The sequence below is a fragment of the Malus sylvestris genome, chromosome 11 (assembly GCF_916048215.2).
Source record: "Malus sylvestris chromosome 11, drMalSylv7.2, whole genome shotgun sequence".
Classification (NCBI taxonomy): Eukaryota; Viridiplantae; Streptophyta; class Magnoliopsida; order Rosales; family Rosaceae; genus Malus; species Malus sylvestris.
This window is the reverse complement of record NC_062270.1, coordinates 15,043,761-15,066,320: the sequence shown is the minus strand read 5'-3', so window position 1 is coordinate 15,066,320 and position 22,560 is coordinate 15,043,761. Positions and strand designations below refer to the sequence as shown.

The window sequence follows — 22,560 nt, the reverse complement described above, 5'->3', positions numbered from 1 at the left end:
CAGTTGCAATACATATATAGACATGCTTGGTCCCTCTTTTCGATGATCTATCTTTGTTCCATGGAGTTTTGGTTTGTCCCATTGAAAACCAGAGAACACTAAAGCGATCACAAGGGAAGAGAAGGCTAACCATTCCCCTAAGAATCAATTCATTCACTACCGAACATGACTACGAATTCAGGTTAGGTTTGACGACCTTGTATACATGAGATTAGGGTTAATGCATGTTCATTTAATGCCCATGCATAGCAGAAATTCACTGAATATAAACAAGAAAGGGTTTGATGGTTTCGATCTTTAAAAGGACCAACATGTGGTATTAGAGCCTAATCCATTCAAACCTAAATATGTTATATATATATATATATATGTTTATATAAATGTATGATAATGATGAACTTTCCGTTGGTATTCAAATATGCACTAACGTGCATTGCAGAGAATAATATACCAATATCACAAATGTATGTGTTGAATTTTGAGTACTGATATCATGTAATACACTTAATTCTTACACAAAAGTGTTCGAACAAGTATAAAGGTTACATGCATTCATAAAAGGTACTTAAAATAGCAATTCATAATATTAACAAGTTAAGAAATTTCCAAAGAAATTTATTAACTGGGATTGTGATAGGAGCATATTTATGCGACTTAGTTATCTTGTTTTCTTGCATTTATGTTGTTAGTTTTTACTTATTATAGTGATTTAAGCTATTTTTGTGTGTTTGTAGGTCCAAATGACAAAGTTGGCAAGAAAGTGCCCTTTGGAGCATTTTGGAGCAGTTTGAGCCAAGAATGGATAGCACATGTATGGAGCAAGGTGGATGGACATTTTTGAAGTTCAAAAGGCTAGGAATATGCTATGTTGTTAGTTTTTACTTATTATAGTGATTTAAGCTATTTTTGTGTGTTTGTAGGTCCAAATGACAAAGTTGGCAAGAAAGTGCCCTTTGGAGCATTTTGGAGCAGTTTGAGCCAAGAATGGATAGCACATGTATGGGGCAAGGTGGATGGACATTTTTGAAGTTCAAAAGGCTAGGAATATGCTAAGGAGATGAAGAAAATAAATCCAAGACAAAGAAGATAAGGAATTAGCTCAAAAAAGGAAACATTATCCAAAACCTTATCCAATCTTATCGTATCTAAACTAACATTATCTTATCTTATCTTGACCTTATCCTAATCAACCTTATTTCCAGCTGCAATGGGGAATTATTTTCAATTTAGGACACATAAATGTAGATTTCTAGAAGCCTTAACATAATCCTACAAGGGTGCCGCACCCCTTCTTCTAGAACCCTACAAATAAGACGCACCTAGCCTTTCTAGAAGCCATGTTTCCTACCACTAAACTTATTCCTAATTCTTCCTGGTTTTTGGCATTTAGTTAACCTTTTTCCTTGGGGATTTGGAGTGCCAATCCTTCTCCAAAGCTACCTAGGCCGTGCCTTTTCTCCCTATAAATACAAGTGCTGCAGCATTTATTTAGAACCACCACCCCCCATATATTTCTACACCACAATTCACATAGATTACACATGAATTCATCAAGTGCTGCAACAAGGAAGGTAGGAGAAGAAAGAGCTTTGTGCCGTGGCTTGCAATCCAAGGAAGGTTCGAAATCTACCATTGGAGTTGCAGGGACGTTCCTGGTTCTTTCTATCCTTAGATTTGTTTCAAAGCTGGTTTTAATTTGGTTTTATGTTTTCAAAGACATGAGGAACTAATTTCTTTATAGTTGGAGGTGAATTCGAAGCCATAATTATATGTTTTATATGAACTGATTACATCCAGTTGTTGTTTCTTGAGTCTTGAATGTGATTTGCTTATCTGAGTTATCAAAACTTGTTTATGTATGTTGATTGAGGATCGACACTTAATTTGCATGCATGAATTTGATGCTAGAGATAAGGGAGTTTCACCTAATCGTTATGAACTTATATTCACAAGTAGTGGAAGTCACTAGTCATGATTGTGTTAAGTAAATCCTTGGCAGGAGTATCATGCTATTTATAGTTACGAATGCTTCGTCAATGCTTATGATTTTCAAAGAACTTAATGACCTTTGATATGTCTTTCTATTGTGCTTTTCATAGTTAGGGAACTTGATAAGGATAATTTGGTTGTGATGCGTATTCCATCCAATTTAATAAATTAAGGAAAATCTGATGGTTAATTTGTGCTATCATGGTTAACTTGGGGTGTTGTCATTCATAGTCTAAAGGAATAATAACTGGAAACTGATTTGAATGCATATGTCATGTGTGGAGAAGACCCTCTAACTAGCCTTTCACCCTTTTCAATTCATCAAATTTGTTTTTATAAAGTGTTTTATGCAAAGTTTATGTTTTAAGTTTTAAACTCGTAAAAAACAATCCCCCATTCATTAAGTCTTGTTAGTTGAGTCATAATCTGTTTTCTTTTAATCTTTTGAGTCAAGTTAAGTTTATTTTCATCAAATCATTTGTTAGGTCTAGAATTGAGTCTTTTTTATTGTTTGTTGCTGTTTTGAGTGTTTTGAGTCAGTTTTGAGTCTATAGAGTCTAATTTAGTATTTTTAAGTCTTATTTATGTTTATTAGCATCCCTAGTTAATCCCCGGTCTAGAACGATCCCTACTTACATCTTTACTACAATTGTCAACAATAGGGTTTAATTTGTGTGTCAAGTTAATTTTCACATCAAGTTGTTATGAATTGATGTATAGTGAGTGATGAAATTAAGTGCTTATGTGATATTTCTTGCCTAAAGGTGTAGTATTACATAAGATTATGTTCTTTATTCTTAGCTATGCAATGAAGTGGAAATTCATATCCTTTATGGACAGTTTCTTGCCCAAATGTGTAATTGGTTTCATAGTTTAAGTGTGACAAGACAATTAAGACTAGTTCTTGATCATAATACTTATGAATTTTCAATCTAAATGTCTTATGATGCAGGGTTTAATATGTTTAACCTTGTTAACATTGAGAAGTTGAATGGTAACAATTTCAACACTTGGAAGCAACATATTGAAATGAACTTGGGAATGCTCGAGTTCAACATTGCTTTCAAGACTCCTCAACCATCGGCATTAGTTGATGGGAGCACTACTCAAGAAAGGGAACATTTTGCTAAATGAGAAAGAGCCAATCAGATTTATTTTCTCATTATGCAGAATGCGATGGAAGAACACATTAGAGGTGGTATATCCAGCTGTGACTTAGCCAAGGACTACATGGCTAGGATTGAGGAAAATTTTAAAAGATCTGACAAGACAGAAGTGGGTGCATCACTTTTTGCACTCATCAACAGCAAACATGATGGGTTAAGTAGTGTTTGTGACCATTTGTTGAAGATGGTGAATATTTCTAACAAACTGAATGCAATGGAAATTGGTATCACTGATCAATTTTTGGTGCATATAGCCTTGTACTCTTTATCAGGAGAGAATGATCAGATAAAGGTTAACTACAACACTCATAAAGAGACATAGAGTATTAATGAACTCATTGCCATTTGTTGTCAAGAGGAAGAGAGGTTGAAGAAGTCCAAAGCTGAGATAATGGAATTGGCTAATCTTGTCAATACTGGCAAAGGCAAAGGGAAAATGGTTTGGGACATAAAAATGAAAATTATAAGGGATGCAAACCTTCTGGATCTCGAACTACTCCAAATGCTGCAATCGGTCCCAAGAAACAAAACAAAGGTTCTAGTGTATCTCTCAAAAGTACTGGGGCCTCTATCTCACATGGTTTATAGGTTCATAACCCTAATTTCAAAAAGTGTTATCATTGTCAATCTACTAAACACTTAAGGAAGAATTGCCTAGTTTTTAAGGCATGGTTAATCAGGAAAGCTAAAGATGTTTTTGATGTTTTTGATGTTTTTGTTACTGTGGAATCAAACATGGTTTTTGTACCTTAAAATTCTTGGTGGTTTAACATTGGATGTTTCATCCATATAACAAATTCTTTGCAGGGATTTCAAAGCCAGAATGAGACAAGTAGAGAGTCCTATAATGTTTATGATGGGAATGGAAATAAAGTCTTGGTTGAAGCAGTTGGTACTGTCATGTTGAAATTGTCATTTGGTTATATTTTAACATTGAACAATGTACTTTATGTACCTTCACTAAGAAGGAATTTTTTTTCTGTAACTCAGCTTGTTAAAAATGGTTTCTCTTATATTGGAGATGACAATCAAATAAAGTTTTATCTTAAGAACCATTTTGACAGTGCTATTGGCTATGCTTTCCCAAATGGTGACCTTTGGCAAATTCAATGTTCATATTATCATGATTGTTGCAATATAGTGCATTTTGCACCAAAGAGAATGCTCACTAATGATACATCTTCCATGCTTTGGCATCGAAGATTGGGGCATATTGATAAAAGCATATTTATGCAACTTAGTTAGCTTGTTCTTGTGCATTTATGTTGTTATTTCTTAGTCAATTTTGTATTTTAAGCTATTGTCGTGTGTTTGTAGGTCCTAATAACAAAGTTGGCAAGAAAGTGTATTTTGGTGCATTTTGGAGCAATTTTGGGCTGAAATGGATTGCATGCATATGGAGCAAGTTGGATGGACATTTTTCGTGTTTTAAAAAGGGTTTCAACATATGCAAAAATTTGAATAATAAAGTTGAAGTGTGGAAGTGTGCAGATACATACATTTAAGGAATAATTTGAAAGGAAAAGAAGTGAAATATGTCATTTGTTGGATTGCTTTACAAGTTGTATTCACATTTCCAGTAACTACAAACATAATTGCAAGCTGAAATGATGCATAGCATGTGTGTGAAAGTATCTAGCAGCAGGTGCATGTGTGAAGAGGTGTAAAGTGACCAAAAGTTGGTGTATGCAAGATAAAATGATGCAAAACATGTGTGTGAAAGTTGTCTAACAACTAGGACATGTGGAAGTGAGCTGGAACACAAGGCAAAGAGTGTAGAAATCCACCCATGTCGTGCATTCCATCCATGTTCAATTGTTGTGGCAACATTCCACTTCCTTTCCTTTGTCTACCATGTGCACAATATTCTTGTCCACTCCTTGCACTTATTGATGCACCACTCATTTTCCTTTCCACCCATGCCGTGCACATTCATTGTCCCCTCCATCATTTTAGATTTCATGCACCATTTCATCACTTTAACCTCCACTCCATGCACTCATTGCTGCACCATTCCTTGTTCCCTCCATTGTACCAGATTTCATGCATCATTTCATCACTTTAACCTTCCATCCTTGCACTCATTGCTGCATCATCCCTCACTTTTCATCCCCCATGTCGTGCATCATGACTCCACTTTCACCCTGGAATCATTTCAGCACCACTTCATTGAATCATTGCTGCACACACCACTCCATTTTCTCCTACAAATGCCATGCACTTCCTTTATAAAAGGAAGTGTGTGTAACAGCCATAGAGCATATTTGGTTAGATCATTCACCACCATTTCAACACTACACTACATCACAAACACATTCAACCATTCTTCCATACAACTCACCACCCAAACCTTACACCAAACCTTGTGCCATGAGTGAAGAAAGAAGGAAGAACTCTTGGATGTTCAAGCTTGATTGTTAAAGTATTTGAGGTGTAATTCGTTCTATACTTACAATGATTAAATTCATTTTCTTTCATTTTGTTATGAACATGAGTGGCTAAACCCCTCTTGGCTAGGGGTGATTTCAAAGCCATGATTATGTGTGCAATATGATTTGATAAATTCCAGTTATGAGTTCTTGAATCATGAATGCAATTGGCTTAACTATTTGATTGATAACTTATTTGTATTTGTTGATTAAGGGTCTACACTTAATTGGCATGCATAAATCCGTTGCTAGAATATAAGAAAGTTTCACATAATCGTTATAAATTTATATTTACAAGTAGTGGAGGTCGCTTATAAACAATCGCGTTAAGTTTAATTCCTAGCATGAGTGACATGATGTCATAGTTGCAAGTGCTTTGTCAATGCTTATGATTTTCATTAAACGTAATGATCTTTGATTGTATCTCTATTATGATGTCATGTAGGGAACTTTTGAAGAATGTTTTAAGTTGTCGAATAAAGTCATCCAATCCAATAAAACAAGGAAAATCTGAGGGTTAACTAGTGATGTCACAGTTAATTTGGGGCATTGTCTTTCATAATTCAATGAAGTAGTAACTGGAAATTGAGTTGTTTGCATACATGTCATGTGTGGAGAAAAAGCCTCTAACTATCCCATCATCCATTTAATTTCCTAAATTTGTTTTCAAACCTATTTTTAAGTTACAATTTGTTTTGTTATTCTAAGTTCGTCCAAAACACAACCCCCCTTTACTTTCTTGTTTGAAATTGTTTTAAACTTGTTTTGTTTGTGTTCTAAGTGTTTTGAGTCAAGCCCAAACCTTATTTTCGTCCAAAATTGTGTTTAGTGTCAGAAACTGCCTAGTTGGTGTTTTTAGGTAGTTTTGAGTGTTTTTATCTTATTTTGAGTCTTGTGAACTAGTTTTGAGTCTTTTGAATCTATCCTATTGTTTTTAAGTTTGTTTTTGTGTCTTTAAGTCAGTTTAGAATCAATTAGCAATCCCTCCTAATCCCTGGCCTAGAACGATCCCTACTTATACATATACTACAATTATCAAAAGAGGGTTTAATTTGTGTGTTAAGTTAATTTACGCATCACATATCTCCAAGGACAGAATGTTGAGACTTAAAAAGGATGGTATGCTGTCAAATGTCAACCTTAATGACTTCTCGGATTGCATAGATTGCTTTAAGGGCAAGATCAAACACTAAGTCATGCAATAACACAAGTAATATGAGCTATGTATAAAGTAAGACTTATTTAGGGTTGTAACCGGATAACAACCATTTGGAGGGAAATATAAGGAACCAGTTTGAAATTAAAATGATGCAGTTAGGGTTTCTTGATAATTGATTGCAACTGCTCACTTAATGGGAGGAAGGAGTTGCAATACATATATAGATATGCTTGGTCCCTCTTTTTAGTGATCTATCTTTGTTCCATGAAGTTTTGGTTTGTCCCATTGAAAACCAGAGAACACTAAAGCGATCACAAAAGAAGAGAAGGCTAGCCATTCCCCTAAGAATCAATTCATTCACTACAGACCATGGCTGCGAATTCAGGTTAGGTTTAACGACCTTGTATACATGTGTTGACCCTAGAAACTACCAAGCCTACGTGGCGCGCAGGCCAAGTAATCTATGAGCTAACTACGTCATTCGGTTGTGTGCGGGGTGTGCCAACTCATCGGCCGAGCTCGGCCGAGGAGTAAAATTTGTTGATGTTGCGTTGGGTCGCGCTACTGACTTCTGCGTCTTGCGATTGCGGCCGAGAAAGGAACACGTCTCGGCCTCTTGGATTCTCGAGCCTGAAGACAATGCTACTATTCTTACGAAGTTCACGAATCGAATTCGGCTTTCAATGTGCCGAATGTAATAACTGTAACACCTCACTTTGCCGAGAAGACTGATGAGATGACCTTGACCAATAAGGATTCAGAAATCCTTCTCGACCGAGACTTGGATAGGTAATCAACCGTCCTCGCTGTAGTGATGTTGATGCTAATGGAAGATGCTGCGAGATCGGCTGATTCTACGGTGACAGAGCTATCTATGCCGACTTAAGATATCACCGGTTGCTTTCACAGTGCTGTTGATGCCAACGGAAGATGTGTCAGCGAAAAGAGAAAATAAAAAATCTTAAAGTTGTTGAGAGAGTTTGCGTAGGGCAGTTTTGTGTGTTGAATTGGAGGTTAATGCATGTTCATTTAATGCCCATGCACACCAGAAATTCACTAAATATAAACAAGAAAGGGTTTGATCGTTTCGATCTCTAAAATGACCAACAATTAAACCTTATTCTACAAAGTAGAAGAAAAGTTTTCATACGAATCACGCATACGTACATGCCAACACTCACACAAATAGTAAGCATGGTGGGATATACATAATACATGTAGGGTCTTATTTTTTCTGTGAATGGTGTCGTATACGGTATGTAGATGTTCATATACAAATTTTTAAACCAAAATAAGGCCATTATATTAATATTCACTTTAGTTGATTACTTCACATTATATTATTAAACCAAAAATGAATTCTACCAACCTCAGTTTGTTTTAGACATAAAATATCCAAGAGAATTCCTTCAATGATGACTTTCGCTTGCATAATCCCATTTATCATATCCACCAAGTTTTTTTAATCTGTTTCTAGCTGCATAACCTCAAAACCTTTCTCTACACAAGCCCCCAAAGCTGCTTGTATCGTTTATACCTCCATCATCAAATTGGATTCGCAAAGAATGTTCCTTGCACCCCCTGCCCCTTTACCCGTAAAATCCCGAGCTAACCATCCAAAGCTTCCATCGCCCAAATTCTTTGCTGCAAGCTTCATTGCAATTGACTTTGATCGTTCTAAATGGACACATCCATCGAACAAGCCACTTCACACCTTCTCGCTCCGGCCTGCTTGGTTGCTGTACCATTTGATCCACATGCAACTCTTCAATCTCAAACCATTGTTGATTCAAAAAACTCAAAGCCACCATGGATTCCACGGCTTGTTTGTCAAAAATCAAGCTATTTCTACATTTCCAAATTCTTCAAAGTCCACAAACAATCCATCGCATAATTTCATGGAGTGTTGGCAATGGCTTTGCCATTGAGATCTGTAATCTCGTAATAATTCAAAAATCTAGTAACAATAAGTTGTATTGTGTTTTCCTTATGTTAAACAAGAGTCCAACATATGTTAAACTTACTATTGTATTATGACTTTTGATGATAATGCTCTTATCTGATATAAATTGAGACTTGAAATCCCAATAAGACTCTTGTACATCAATCTTATGTAACTATTTATACAGAGGAATAGAGAAATGAAAATTAATGCTTTTTAGAAATATTTTCTCACCTTAAATTAGTTTTCAACATGGTATCATCCCTTTTTTTATCCTAACCTTTTTCATCACCATGTCAACCCATGCTTCTTCCTCTATTCCCAGACCCAACATGGCTCAATTTCTTAAACTCACTGCCTCTAATAACCTCACATGGCTTCATCAAATTAAGCCATTCTTGATTGGTCATGACTTCTAGACGATTGTTAATGGCTCATTTCCCCAACCTTCTCCCACCATCACCACCACTATAACCATACCCCCACCATTGCTTCTGACGTGGATGGTTCCTCTACTATTGCTACAATCACCTCATCCACAACCCTGAATCCCAACTATCTCAAATGGTTCCAACAAGACCAATTGGTGGTTAGCTACATCACTTCCACTTTCACTGAACTCATCATTGCCCTCATCGTGAGTCACGAATCGGCTTAAGCTCTTTGGGAGTGTCTCCAACTCTACTCAGCCGTCTGTCACCAACTCTGCCACTCTCCGCTACCAACTTCTTGATTTAACCAAGGGTTCCACCCATGTGCTTGAATACCTATAGCAAGCCAAAACATTAGCTGATAAACTTGCCAATATTGGTCGACCAGTATATCTTGATGATTTCATTACCACTGTTGATGCACAAAACCGGAGGTCTTGGAACAACGTAAATCCAACCGTGAATCTATAAGTAATGTAAATGACACAAGATGTATCGTGGTTCACCCAAAGGTTTAGGCTACGTCCACACTGATTGTATTGTATTTCTCTGAGAAGTGAGGAAGAGAGCCTCTGTAATATGAGAAGGGATGTGAGAGGGTTTCAGGCCTAAGGGTTGGCATCTCTTAATTGTGAGGGTGAGGGGTCCTTTTATAGAATAAGGACTCCTCACTTATTACATATTTGCCCCTTCCTTTATTACATAATTACATTTAAGTCCCCCGAGTATTTATACGAGGTCTAAATATAAGACCCTAAATATGGCATAAACAGTAGTCCCCCAAGTCTTCAATCAAGAGAGTCTTTTAGCTGGAGACTTGAAATTCAGGACATGTGTGGGCCGAAGTAACTAGATGTTTTCTTGAACTTGTTGCTCGATATGAGGCGGTACTCAATCTGAAATGATGCTCAACTAGAAGTAGCACATGCTGCGAGGCTGCTTGGCTCGTGGCTTATGTTGCCATGGTTGGCTCGGCTTGTGGCGTTGAAGGTGAGAGAGTCCCTTTTATAGAATAAGGGCTCGCTCCTCAATACATAAATGATGGGCTAGGAGTGATGCTCGCGGAGAGGCGGTTGCTCAGCTGGTGGCGTTGCTCTCTAATGAAGGTGAGGGAGTCCCTTTTATAAAATAAGGGCTCCCTCCTCAGTACATAAATAATGGGTGCTCTCTAATGAAAGTGAGGGAGTCCCTTTTATAGAATAAGGGTTCGCTCCTTAATACATAAATAATGGGCTAAGTCCCCCAAGTATTTTTCATGAGGCCAGTTGAGGCCCAATTTATGGTACATATGGTACATAATGTAGTCCCCCAAGTCTTCGGTCAATAGAGTCTGTTGGCTGGAGACTTCAAATTGAATCCATGTATGGGCCGAAGTGGCGGTCGTTCAGAGGTGGTATTTGTATACCCTGCACTGAAGCTTTGTAGGTGAAGCTTTGCAAGTGAAGCTTTGAAGCTAGAGCTCTGTAAATGACGCTTTTGAAGCTAGAGCTCTGTAAATGAAGCTTTTGAAGCTGATTGACATGAGTGATGCTCATGAATGTTTATGTTGATTGACATGAGTGATGCTCATGGTTGTTGTCATGAATGATGCTCATGAATGTTAACATGAGTGATGCTCATGAATGTTGACATGAATGATGGTCATGAATGTTTATGTATGATTGTCATGAGCGATGCTCATGAATGTTTATGTATGAATGACATGAGTAATGCTCATGTATAATTTGGAGTACTGGGCGTACTTTTGATCACCTGGTTGGTGGCATGAAGGAGAGTACGGGTTGTACATTTCATCATCTGGTTGGTGGCATGTATGGCTAGTTGCCAAATGATATTAGAGTACGGGTTGTACATTTCATCACTGGTTAGTGGCGTGAATGGCTAGTTGCCAAATGATATTAGAGTACGGGTTGTACATTTCATCACCTAGTTGGTGGTAATAGCGGCAGGTTACCGAATAATTTTGGAGTACTGGGCGTACTTTTGATCATCTGGTTGGTAGTAATAACAGCGGGTTGCCGAATAATTGTGGAGTACTGGATGTACTTTTAATCGCCTGGTTGGAGCTATTTTGGGCTCATGGGCCTTCGCCCTTCATACAACATTCCAACCCATTTATTTTGGGCTTTGCCTTTTTTTTCTTTTTAACTATTACCCTCTGATGGGGTATATACAGATGTGTCCGAAAGATAAGAGCAATAAATTACATCATACATCTGTCAAGAAAAGTAAATCACATCATTCTGGTGGGATGTTTATTCCTTGCTTTTGTTTTCTCTTTTGCTTTCTGCTTTTGCTTTCTCTTTTCCTTTTTGGCAGATGGCAGACAATGCTTTCGTATTGGTTGAGGAAGTGTGCAGGCAATTATCAGCTATTACAGCTGGGTTTCTTAGGTCATCTTCGGGAATATTTCTTTCAGCCTTGCCGACAAGATTTGCACCGACATAAACAGCTTTGGTATATATGCCTCTTCCTTTTTCTTTTTCTACTGTTTGAACACAAGCTGGTGTACTCCAGCTGTAAAAAAAATCCCATCATAGTGTTTTTCTTTCTTTTCCTGTAGCTTTACTGGTTGCTTTTGTTTTTTTGCTTTCTGCTTTTGATCATTCCAGATTAGCGTAACATGTGAGGAGGCGCACTGCACTGGATTCCTTCTCCCTGTAGAACTTGGAAAGAGGATGAGAGTAGCGTGCTCATTGTTTGAATGTAGCAACCATGGACTTCCCCTTAGCAGTTTTCCTCTCCGCCTCGCTGGTTGGGAGATGTCTTGCACCTTGTTTATTGGTGGGAAAAAACAAAATAACGAGTACCCGAGAAGAGCACTAATTAGTTCCTGCATATGCAACACAATTCCTGCTTCTTGTGAATCCAGTAGACGAAGGCCAGTTTTGACTCCACCTCCTTGATCCTACCATTTCGTCGTTCTTTTACAAAAGTCAAGGTAGCGAAACCAGAGTTCAAGATCGTCCGTGAAACTCGTGACGGCAAGCCTATGAATATCAAGAATCCTCCTTACGCCAACAAAGTCTGAAACGGACTTCTTTTTCCTCTTCTTCTTCTTTGTCTCCGTTTTACTGTTGGCTCCTCCACCTCAGTTGGATCTGGTTGTAGCCCTGGAAAAGAAAATAAGATTTTTCCAGATGGGTATATGTTCCTAGTGGGCTAAACACTTGGCGGCGGAAAGCTCACAAAGCTCTGACCTGAGTGTATATGCAGGTGTGTGGAACCCAAAACGGATCTTGTATTACCCGGTTTGAAATTGTGGGTGTTTCCGATGGATCAGACTCTTTCGATGGTGGTGGGACTGCTTTCGTTAGAGCCGGATAACTCACCGGAGTGGTTGTTAAGGGCTGAATCGGCCCTTCTGGCAACTTGGTTGGGCCCATTTCGACTGGAAACCGATCTTGGGGAGCTGGAGCTACTACTTGTAACAGTGGCGATGCCGCCACTCTGGCGAGTCCGAAGAGGTGAAGCTGGCGAACCTAGATCGAGTTCTCATAAATCAAGCTTGTTGGCTTTGCAACTCAGCGAGTCACGGAATCGATGAGTCGAGGCCGAGCTGCTCCAAAATGGGCTTCACGGAATCGCCGTCTTCCTCAGCAATGTATGGGTGTGAAGCTGCTCCGAGAAGAAGAAGAACAGTGAAGCTTTGCAGAAACAGATGTAGAAAACTCCAGAAGCAGCAGAAGGAGAAATAAGAGGTTCTGATGGGGATCTCGTGATATAAAAGAAGCCGAGATGGGATCTCGTGATATAAAAGAATGAAGCAAAGAATGAATGTGAATGTTGTCCTTAGAGAGAAATCTGAGAATTATAAAGCTTGTTCGTAGTTGTTGCCATGACGGGAAGGTGTTTGGTTCTTGGTTTCTGCAGATTCACGAATGAGGTGAAAAATTTAAAGAGAACCGACACAACTTTTCGTATCGATTCCCACAGACGGCGCCACATGTTGATGCACAAAACCTGAGGTCTTGGAACAATGTAAATCCGACCGTGAATCTGCAAGTAATGTAAATGACACAAGATGTATCGTGGTTCACCCCAAGGTTTGGGCTACGTCCACACTGATTATATTGTATTTCTCTAAGAAGTGAGGGAGAAAGCTTCTATAATATGAGGGGGATGTGAGAGGGTTTCAGGCCTAAGGGTTGGCCTCTCTTAATTGTGAGGGTGAGGGGTCCTTTTATAGAATAAGGACTCTTCACTTATTACATATTTACCCCTTCTTTTATTACATAATTACATTTAAGTTCCCCGAGTATTTATACGAGGCCTTAAATATGGTATAAATAACCACTGTCATTTGCGATCTTGGCCTTGAATACTCGATTCTCTACACGGCCATCATCAACATCATGCCCCTCCCCACCTTTAAAGAACTCATTATAAAATCTTCACCTTTAACTTGCGATACCCATGTTCCCCCTCGAGCCCTACTGCCTCTTAGACTGCGCTTCTCACCACTCAAGATCCATCATGTGGCTCTCAATCCTCTGCCATTCGTGGCGGCGGTAACTCCTAGCATAGGACACATTCTAACCCTAACCGCGGTGAACACGGTCGCAACTAGGCCTCTTATCGCAGTAGGCATCCTCCGCATGGTTATCATTCATATGTTCAACACTGGAATGGTCCCCGTGATTTCTCGAGAACACCTTGGGCCGACAGTTTGCTGGGCCCTCATCCACCGAACACCAATACTTGGTGTCCCACTTGTTCCACCAATCACCATTCTGCCGTGACATATCCTCATCACTATTATGGCCCTGAGATGTTTCCCCTGTTTGCTAGCTCTCAAGTTGTCCAATACCAGGATCCATCTACTTGGTTCCCCGACACAGGTACCACCCACTACATGACTAGCGATGCCACTGCTTTTGTGCATCCCCAACACTATCATGGGCCTAACTCCGTCGAATTAGGTAATGGTAACACACTCAATATTACACCCACTGGTACAATTCCCCTTGATCTCAATTCTTTTTCGTTCATTCTTTGTAATGTCTTCTTTGTCCCTTCGTTACGTAAAAATCTCTTTTTTATTGCCCGTTTTACATATGAAAATAATGTCACCATTTGTTTCTTCCCTTTCTTTGATCACATTTATGTTTTATTTACTGGTGCATTGCTATTTCAGGGCCCATGTAAGAAATGACTATATCCGTTATTAGTTTCTCCTCCTAAAGCTCTAGCTGCATCGTCTGTTGATTTGCATCAACGTCTTGGTTACCAGTCTCCGTCTGTGTTGTTGCGTTTAGGTTCTAGTTTAGGTCCTCATTATACTCTTTCTCATTTTTTTTTTGTAAGATATGTGCTTAAAGGAAATCCACTCAGCTCACTTTTCAATCAAATAATAAACGTGTTTTTTTTCCTTTTTTTTTTCTTATTCACTCTGATGTATGGATATCCATTATCGATTCTGTCTCTTGTTATCATTATTATGTCTTTTTTACTGATAACTATTATCGTTACTCGTGGATTTCCCTATGAAAAAAGAAATCTGAAGTATTTTCCTATTTTCAGACATTTGTGGCTATGACTCAAAATTTATTTCATGCATCTATTAAATATTTACAAAGTGATGGTGGCATTGAGTACGGAAATCACTCCATGTCTAAGTTTTGTCGTCTCTCCAAAATTCAGCAACGTCTTTCGTGTCTTCACACACCCCAACAAAATGGGCTTATTGAACCCCAACAAAATGGACTTACTAAGCGCAAACACCGTCACATCGCTGACATGACCCGTACCTTACTCACTGCAGCCAAAGCTCTAATCTCGTTATGGGTTGAAGCTGCCTTCACTTCTGTTCACCTTATTAATTTACTTCCCACTCCCACCCTCTCTTGGTCGACCCCATGCACTCTATCATTTGGCTCTCATTCGTCTTACTCTCACCTATGTACCTTTGGATGCCTCTGTTTTCTTTATTTGGGCAATTATGTTAAAAACAAACTAACCCCACACTCCATTAAATGTGTTTTTATGGGCTACAGTTTTTCACATAAGGGTTACAGGTGCCTCAATCCTACCACAGGTCGGGCTTACATTTCATGTCATGTCGTCTTCAATGAAGCTGAGTTTCCTTTTCATAAGCCTACGGGTCCAATGCCAACATCCTATGTGGAGCTTTCCATATGTCCTATTGCTCTAAGCCCAGCGCTACTTACCCACGACCCAACTTCACCTCTTCAGCTTGTCAGCCCATGTGTCAAATCTTCCCCAACACCAGCTCCGTCTTGTCCACCTCCTACATCATTATCATCTCTTCCACCACTTCTAGCTACAGCGCCACCACATCAGCCTGCCCCATTGCTCCCTATGGTCACTCATTCCAGAAATGGAACACGGAAACACAAAACATGGATTGATGGGTCCATTCGTTATCCTTTTCCCCCATGCCTTGATTATGTCCTTATCTACTAATGAACCAATTTATTTTTCTCAGGCAAATCGTTACCCAGAATGGCGTGCAGCCATGGCAGAAGAGATCAATACCTTACTCAAAAATAACATATGGGTCATTGTTCCTTATTCTTCTGCTCAACATAAGATCGGTTACAAATGGGTCTATCACATCAAGTGAAATGCCGATGGCACCATTAAACGCTATAAAGCCTGTTTGGTAACCAAAGGCCTTCATCAATAGCCCGAGTTTGATTTTGACGAAACGTTTATTTCGATGATAAAACCTGCAACAGTCTGCACTGTCTTGAACCTCACAGTGTCCAAGGGCTGGCAAATTCTTCAACTCGACGTAAAAAATGCATTCTTACATGGCCGCCTTCAGGATGAGGTTTACATGTCTCAGCCACCTGGCTTTATCCATCCTTAGTATCCTCACCATGTTTGCCGACTTCTGAAAGCCTTCTATGGCCTCAAACAGGCCCCTCGGGCCTGATTTACAAGGTTTAGTTCATTTTTATCTTCCTACGGATTCGATCAAAGTCAAGCAGATAATTCTCTTTTTATTCTCCACCATGGTACTCATATTATAGTCCTCATCCTCTACGTTGATGACATAGTTTTGATAGGCAATGATCACACTCTTTTACAAGCATTTATCCAGACGTTGGGTTCTGTTTTTTACTTGAAGGATTTATGTCCTTTACATTATTTTTTGGGTATTCAGGTACAAACAACTACTACTGGGATTCATCTTTTCCAAACCAAATATGCATATGACCTCTTGAAGCGCGCAAACATGCTTGAATGCAAGCCCTGTTCCACTCCGGTTGCTGCCAAAAACTTCACTCTCAGCCCATGACGATCATTTACTTTCCATACCCATTGAGTTTCACGCTCTCATTGGCTGTCTCCAGTACCTAACCTTAACCCAGCCAGACATATCGTTTGTCGTCAACAATGTCGCCCAGTTTATGGCGTCTCCTCACCAGCCACACCTTTTGGCCGTTAAATGTATTATACGGTACATCAAAGGCTCGTTAACTCATGAAAGACAATATTACATCAATCAAAACCATACTCGAATCAAGTTGTATTGGTGTCCCAAAACCAAAAAACTCGCGCAGGCGGACAGTGGAAGAATATATGGATTTGTGTTTCCAAAGCCTCACCACAATGCGGACAAACCATCTCCAAATGATCAACATGTTGTTGGAAATTAGCTTGCACCGCAATGATATTCTTGTAGCCCCTCTAAATGAAACGACGTAGTTTCTGGGGTACTTCAAATTGCCAAATTGTTGACCAAACTTCCTTCTTTTCCTGACCGCCACTAGATTCCCCCACTCCCTTACGACCGAGCTATCCATTCTGACTTAGGTCTTAAGGGATTAAATACCCCAACTTAACTGTATACAACCCATTCTTTGTGTAATGCCAAATTAATTTATTAGTGCACCCAAATTTGCTTAGTGGCATACTAAAAATGATGTGGGCTTCTTCAATAAGATCCTTGTTCCACAATCCACCACTCCCATCCATTAACTCCATAACCTTCTCTGGCGCCATCTCCTCATGCCGCGAAAGGGGGTAGAAATGTTCGAGGAGTAGGCGGCCATGGGTCCACCCTAATTCGAATATTTTGTCCATCACCCATTCTACATTGGATTCCAGCTTTTAGGATTTTTCTCCCTTGTAAAATCCCTTTCCAACCCCATGAAGTTCCTCATCCCATCAGTGCCTCTAAAAACGAAGAAAAATGATAGTATTTAGCTTTAAGAATTTTTGCTAGGATAGATTCCGGATCACAAATAATTCTCCACCCAACTTTAGCAAGCATTGCAAGGTTGAAAGAAATTATTTCCTTTGAAATTGAGCCATCCTTTTGTTTTTCCCTTCAACATTTTGTTCCATGCCATCCAATGTCCCTTCTTTGTTTTGTGATCTCTCCACCAAAATTTTGCAATCACATGTTCAATCTCGTTCGCCAATCGAATCGAAAACTGGAGACATGACATTGCATAATTTGGCAAGGCCGAGACCACACTTTTGATTAGAACTTCCTTTCCAACAACCAAACGAAATTGCTCCACCCACCCATTCACTCAATTGTCCACTTTATTTCTTACCTCTTCAAATACCTTTTTTTTTTCTCGAGTTCAGTAGCTTGTCGGAGAAATGCCACTATGAAGCTTCTTTTCCCTCTTCTTGCAATCGAATAGGCAAACTTCCTAGTTGTAACCAGAATACTCCCTCTTGGGCAAGTGGATCAAAAGATGATGCAATCAACCAAACAATACAGTAAATTGAAATAAGGGTTTCGGGATAGAATGTTGAAGGGATACATACACGCTTTTATAATGATATTTTCTATGGTTATGCCAGCGATGATAGACGGATATGGTAATTGGTTTAGCTTGGATACTCAAGTACTTTCCAAAACATTCCTGGTGTTTGACATATAACACCTCTGCCAACCAAACCTTCATGTTTTGTGGGCAATTTGAACTAAAATGAACAAAACTCTTCTCCAAGTTTATAAATTGACTCGACCTTTCAGCATAACATTGGAGTAAGTTGTTAACACATACTGCCTCCGCCTTCGTTGCTTGAAAAAAAAGTACAAAATCATCTACAAAGAACACTTGGGATAAGAGCTCGGCATGTTCTGCTACTTTGAGTCCCCGTAGCCTTCCGTCTCACTCCTCCCTTAGTAAAAGTGAGGAAAAACCCTCGACACAAATCAAGAAAAGAAATGGGGAAAGGGATCCTCTCCGGATCCTTTTCATCAAATCCACCAAATCAGAAGATTTGGATCATTGAAATTTGATCTAACGGCTAAAGTTATTATAACTTTTAAAGGAGGCCCTTGTTTGTAGTCGTTCAATCAAATTTCAATGGCTCAGATACCCTGATTTGATGGATTTGGTGGAGGGGATCCAAAGATGATCACTTTCCAAGAAATGGAGAGAAAGGGACCCCTTGTCGTACTCTTCTACTTGGTGTAATGGCATTTCCCTTAGAAAACACTTGATGTGTTTTAGTTTTAGTTGGAGTATTTGACACCTCCTTTGGAGATGGTAGTTAATAGAAGTCTCATGGTATTTAAATGTGACTTTAAAATGTCTTCAAAATATGATAGTACTTAAAAAGTCATTAATTTTTAACGGGTTTGAAGTCTGTTATTTAATATTACAATCTAACAGTATTCACTTTCACTTTGAAGTGGAAAGTTTAAGTTTCAATTCATGAGAATATTGTTAACCATTGTTAATCAAAAAGTACTTCAAGCATTTTTTATACTGAAATTCACTTTTTGTTTTTTCTTTTTCAAATAATATCAGAAGCACTTTTGGTTCGTTTTTAGTTTTTTAAATCCACTTCCAAACATATCTTAAACCAACACTAACAAGATAGCTTTCAACATTGGGCATATAGAAGCACGTTTCGGCCCACGTCTTTCCACACTTAAAAGTTGGGCCTATGCCAGTTGTGAAGCCTTAAAATAAAAACAATTCTTAGTGTATAAATTGATTCACAAGAGTTTTAACCTAAATCTCGCGTGCTCTTATTTCTCCGCAAACCCTATTCGGCCGCCATTGAAGCTCTGCTACGAAGCTCTATTTGTTCACCTACGTAAAACGGTAACTTCTCCTCGACATACATCCATCCATCCTTTACAGTACTCCTTTTATTAATTTATTATCAGTAGAGCAAATTGAATCTGATTCTCATGTATATTATGTATCTTTATGTATGTATATGTGTGTGTATATATATATACCTTGTGATGTTGTTTGGATGGGTAGAGATGAAGGTTGTTGCTGCATACTTGCTCGCTGTTTTGGGAGGGAAGACGAGCCCCTCAGCTGCTGACTTGAAGGACATTCTTGGATCAGGTAACTTTTATATTAAAAAAAAATTCTTTGTTGCTGCAACGGCGTGCGATTCATGTAAAAATTGTTATTATTTTCACTGTATTGTTTGTGTTAAATTGGGATTTCCGTTTGTGGGTTTTGCTTGGTTTAGATAATTTAAATTTATTTGTTATAATTTTTCTATTTGTTATTCGTATGCTGATGATTAGTATATTTAGTCTTTTACATACAGGTTTCCTAGTCATGTTAGTCCTCTTAGCTTGAATTTGTTTAGACTATCAATTTTGATGTTGCGGCCTTCCAGCTCTACGGTTTTGAACTCTTAACCCCTACACCATTGGCAAGGGTTCTAGTGTTGCACCCAACCACTCTTGGACGAAAGAGTTATTCATTTAGTTTGTATGTTAAAAACTCTTCTCAAAAAGTTTGTATGTTAAAAACAAAATTGTGGAGATTTCGGTTGCGTAATGCTCATTTTGTCTATTAGTTCTTATTAATTTTTAACTTGAGATGGAATTTTGATAATCAGTCTTGCAACCTATATCCATGCACGTGGTTGAATTTCTGTATTGAAATGGAAGTGGTTTTGTTATTGGAATTTGGACATTATGTTATCCGGGAAATGAAAGTTAGAATGAGCCTTCATATGTGAGATGTGTCATTAGTAGTAACTTATCCTTGACTAGGTACTGTTTGCATGGAGAAGATGCTTAGGTTGCCCTTGGTACTAGTGTTTGAAAAAAGTGGTATATTATTATTTGTGCAGCAACGTTTCGCACTTTGAAATGTAACTTATTTATTTGTTTGGTTACAGTTGGAGCCGAGGCTGACAGTGACAAGATTGAGTTGCTATTGTCCGAAGTCAAGGGAAAAGATATCACCGAGCTAATTGCATCTGGAAGGGAGAAGTTGGCATCTGTTCCATCTGGTGGCGGTGCAGTTGCTTATTCCGCACCTGCAGCCGGCGGTGGTGGTGGGGCTGCTGCTCCTGCCGCTGCCGAGCAGAAGAAGGAGGAGAAGGTGGAAGAAAAGGAAGAATCAGACGATGTAAGTATATTATGTCAAATGCAGCTGCTGATAATATCTAGTTTGCTTTATTTGTAAGCTGGGCTGTTCTAATGTTATTGTGATTGTTGAATAACTACTAAAATCGTTTTTTTTCTTTCTTTTTTTGCAGGATATGGGTTTCAGCCTTTTCGACTAAGGGACTTGCTTTTGGTGCGTTTCCTGTATCAAGACTTAACATCTTCAGTATTACTTTCAGACCAATGCTGTGTTTTTAAGTTTCTATTTCCAGATCTCAAAAATTTTGTTTCGATCGAAGAAATTTGCTTTATATATTATATCCATCTGTTTAGTCGACTTAAGATCGTTTGCTTGTGGTTTAATGCGGGTCTGGTTCATTCAAATTTTGCGTTACCATGCCTCTTATATCCTGTTGCTCTTTGCTTCGTTAGATTCTTATGTAGCAAAATTCATCAATCTTTCCTACTTTAACCAAAAATCAACTTTTTGAAATGCTCATTTACTTATATTTGAATGGAAATATGTATGAAAAGCCTTTTAACTATGGGTTTTTAGCATCAAAGGGGAGACCTTGAATTGATCACATAACGTAGCGGGTTCTATTACTCGTTTTCCAACTCGTTCTAGCTCGGTGTTGATGAGTCTGAATTCAACTCATTTTTGACTCGCAGTTTGGTTCGTACAAAACCAACTTGTCCTTGAACAAAATGTTAGAATTATGTAACTACTCAGACGTGTGTGTGGAATAGACATAAAGCAGCGGAAATGGAATCCAAGTTCTGCTGTTCTTGCATCCATATACATCTTAAGTGATGGCCTCGTCAATCATTTATTTAAAGGGAACTTTAACGAAAAGCATCAGGTACTGTTCACTTTAACGAAAAATCACATTTGTACACTAAAAAGTCAATCCTAGTACTATTCATTTTACCCTTTATTTTGTCTTTATTATTAAAACTCAAAGTTTTCAAGCCCTTTTCATTAGTTTTCCTTTTATTGAATGCTCATCGCTTCCTCGCTCTTATGTCTTTTGTTGTCACCACCACCATTTGCAAATGCAATGGCGTCTCAATTAGTTAGGATTGTTTGCAACCAAACCCGAAACCAATTCGCCTAAAACTCTATGCAATGCGTCTCAATGGCGTCTCAATTAGTTATGACCTTTCTTTAGACAATATTCCAAAATAATTAGATAATCTCCTAAGACTGACTCCTTTTACTCATGACATCCTTTTCAAGAATGCAAAATCCTCGATCATAGTTAGTACGAAGAGCTTGCTCGAGTCACTCTTGAATTAGCAGTAACGAATACAAAAGATAGGCGTAGCTTCATTAACATTTAATCAAGAGGGATTTGGTGGAGCCTATTGAATAATAATTTTTGGTACATCATAGGGATATGGGGAGCCTAGTGAAGTTCAACTTCATATTTTAGTATCTACCAAACTTTATGGTCATATTAAGCATGCATGTTGCATTCTTTGTTACTTTCCAATTATTAAATATCTAGAAAAATATACTCAAATAATGTATTAAATTTTGAAAATACTTATGTACAAAAAAAAAAAAAATTGTTTCTGCTATTACTATTTATAAAAAGGAAAAAAAAAAAAGAATGAATGGTGAAAATAAGAAAGGAAAAAAAGATACTAAAAGTGTCACAGCCCGTCCCGAGATTCTATTTATCGAGGTTGTGAAATGACGAAAGTACCCTTGACGGTTACTAAGGTATGTGTGTGACATGTTATTGAATATGCATATTTCCTAAGTTTTGGAAAATTTAAATTGGATAAGGTTGTATTTTTTTGTGGTTAGGGAGTTAAGGAAATGGATGGTGATTATTTTGGGATGGACCACACACATACACACAGGTCAAACCCTTCCTCTCTCTCCCCCGTGCTCTCTCTCTCTCCTCTCCGTTTCAGTCTCACTCTCTCCCTCTCGAAAACGTACGGACCAAAGCACAAAACCCTCTAATCATCACGGATCGACGCCAAAAGCGTAAGGTTCTTCATCCTTTCGACCTCCTGAGTTGAATGGTACCATTTTTAGAACTTAGAACCCTTGATATCACGTTGAAAACTCGAGGTCCGATTTGAGTACTGTTCATGTATTCGTGGTGTGTTGATTTTCAA

General features: G+C 38.5%; 1 protein-coding gene across 1 annotated transcript; it reads left to right on the top strand.

The window, feature by feature from the left end:
• The first annotated feature begins 19,002 nt into the window (after positions 1-19,002).
• Positions 19,003-20,766, top strand: LOC126591470 (60S acidic ribosomal protein P2B-like). The gene is made up of 4 exons (XM_050257167.1): positions 19,003-19,165; positions 19,331-19,420; positions 20,214-20,446; positions 20,577-20,766. Exons 2-4 carry the CDS (start codon positions 19,333-19,335, stop codon positions 20,601-20,603), a joined length of 348 nt encoding a protein of 115 aa, XP_050113124.1. The 5' UTR covers positions 19,003-19,165; positions 19,331-19,332; the 3' UTR covers positions 20,604-20,766.
• Positions 20,767-22,560: the final 1,794 nt, after the last annotated feature.

What these genes read in the sequence shown, in the direction of transcription:
- LOC126591470 (XM_050257167.1), top strand. Translation starts at nt 19,333, where the DNA reads ATGAAGGTTGTTGCTGCATACTTGCTCGCTGTTTTGGGAGGGAAGACG. An exon ending in GAAGGACATTCTTGGATCAG is followed by an intron (nt 19,421 to 20,213) that starts GTAACTTTTATA and finishes GTTTGGTTACAG; the next exon opens with TTGGAGCCGAGGCTGACAGT. An exon ending in AAAAGGAAGAATCAGACGAT is followed by an intron (nt 20,447 to 20,576) that starts GTAAGTATATTA and finishes CTTTTTTTGCAG; the next exon opens with GATATGGGTTTCAGCCTTTT.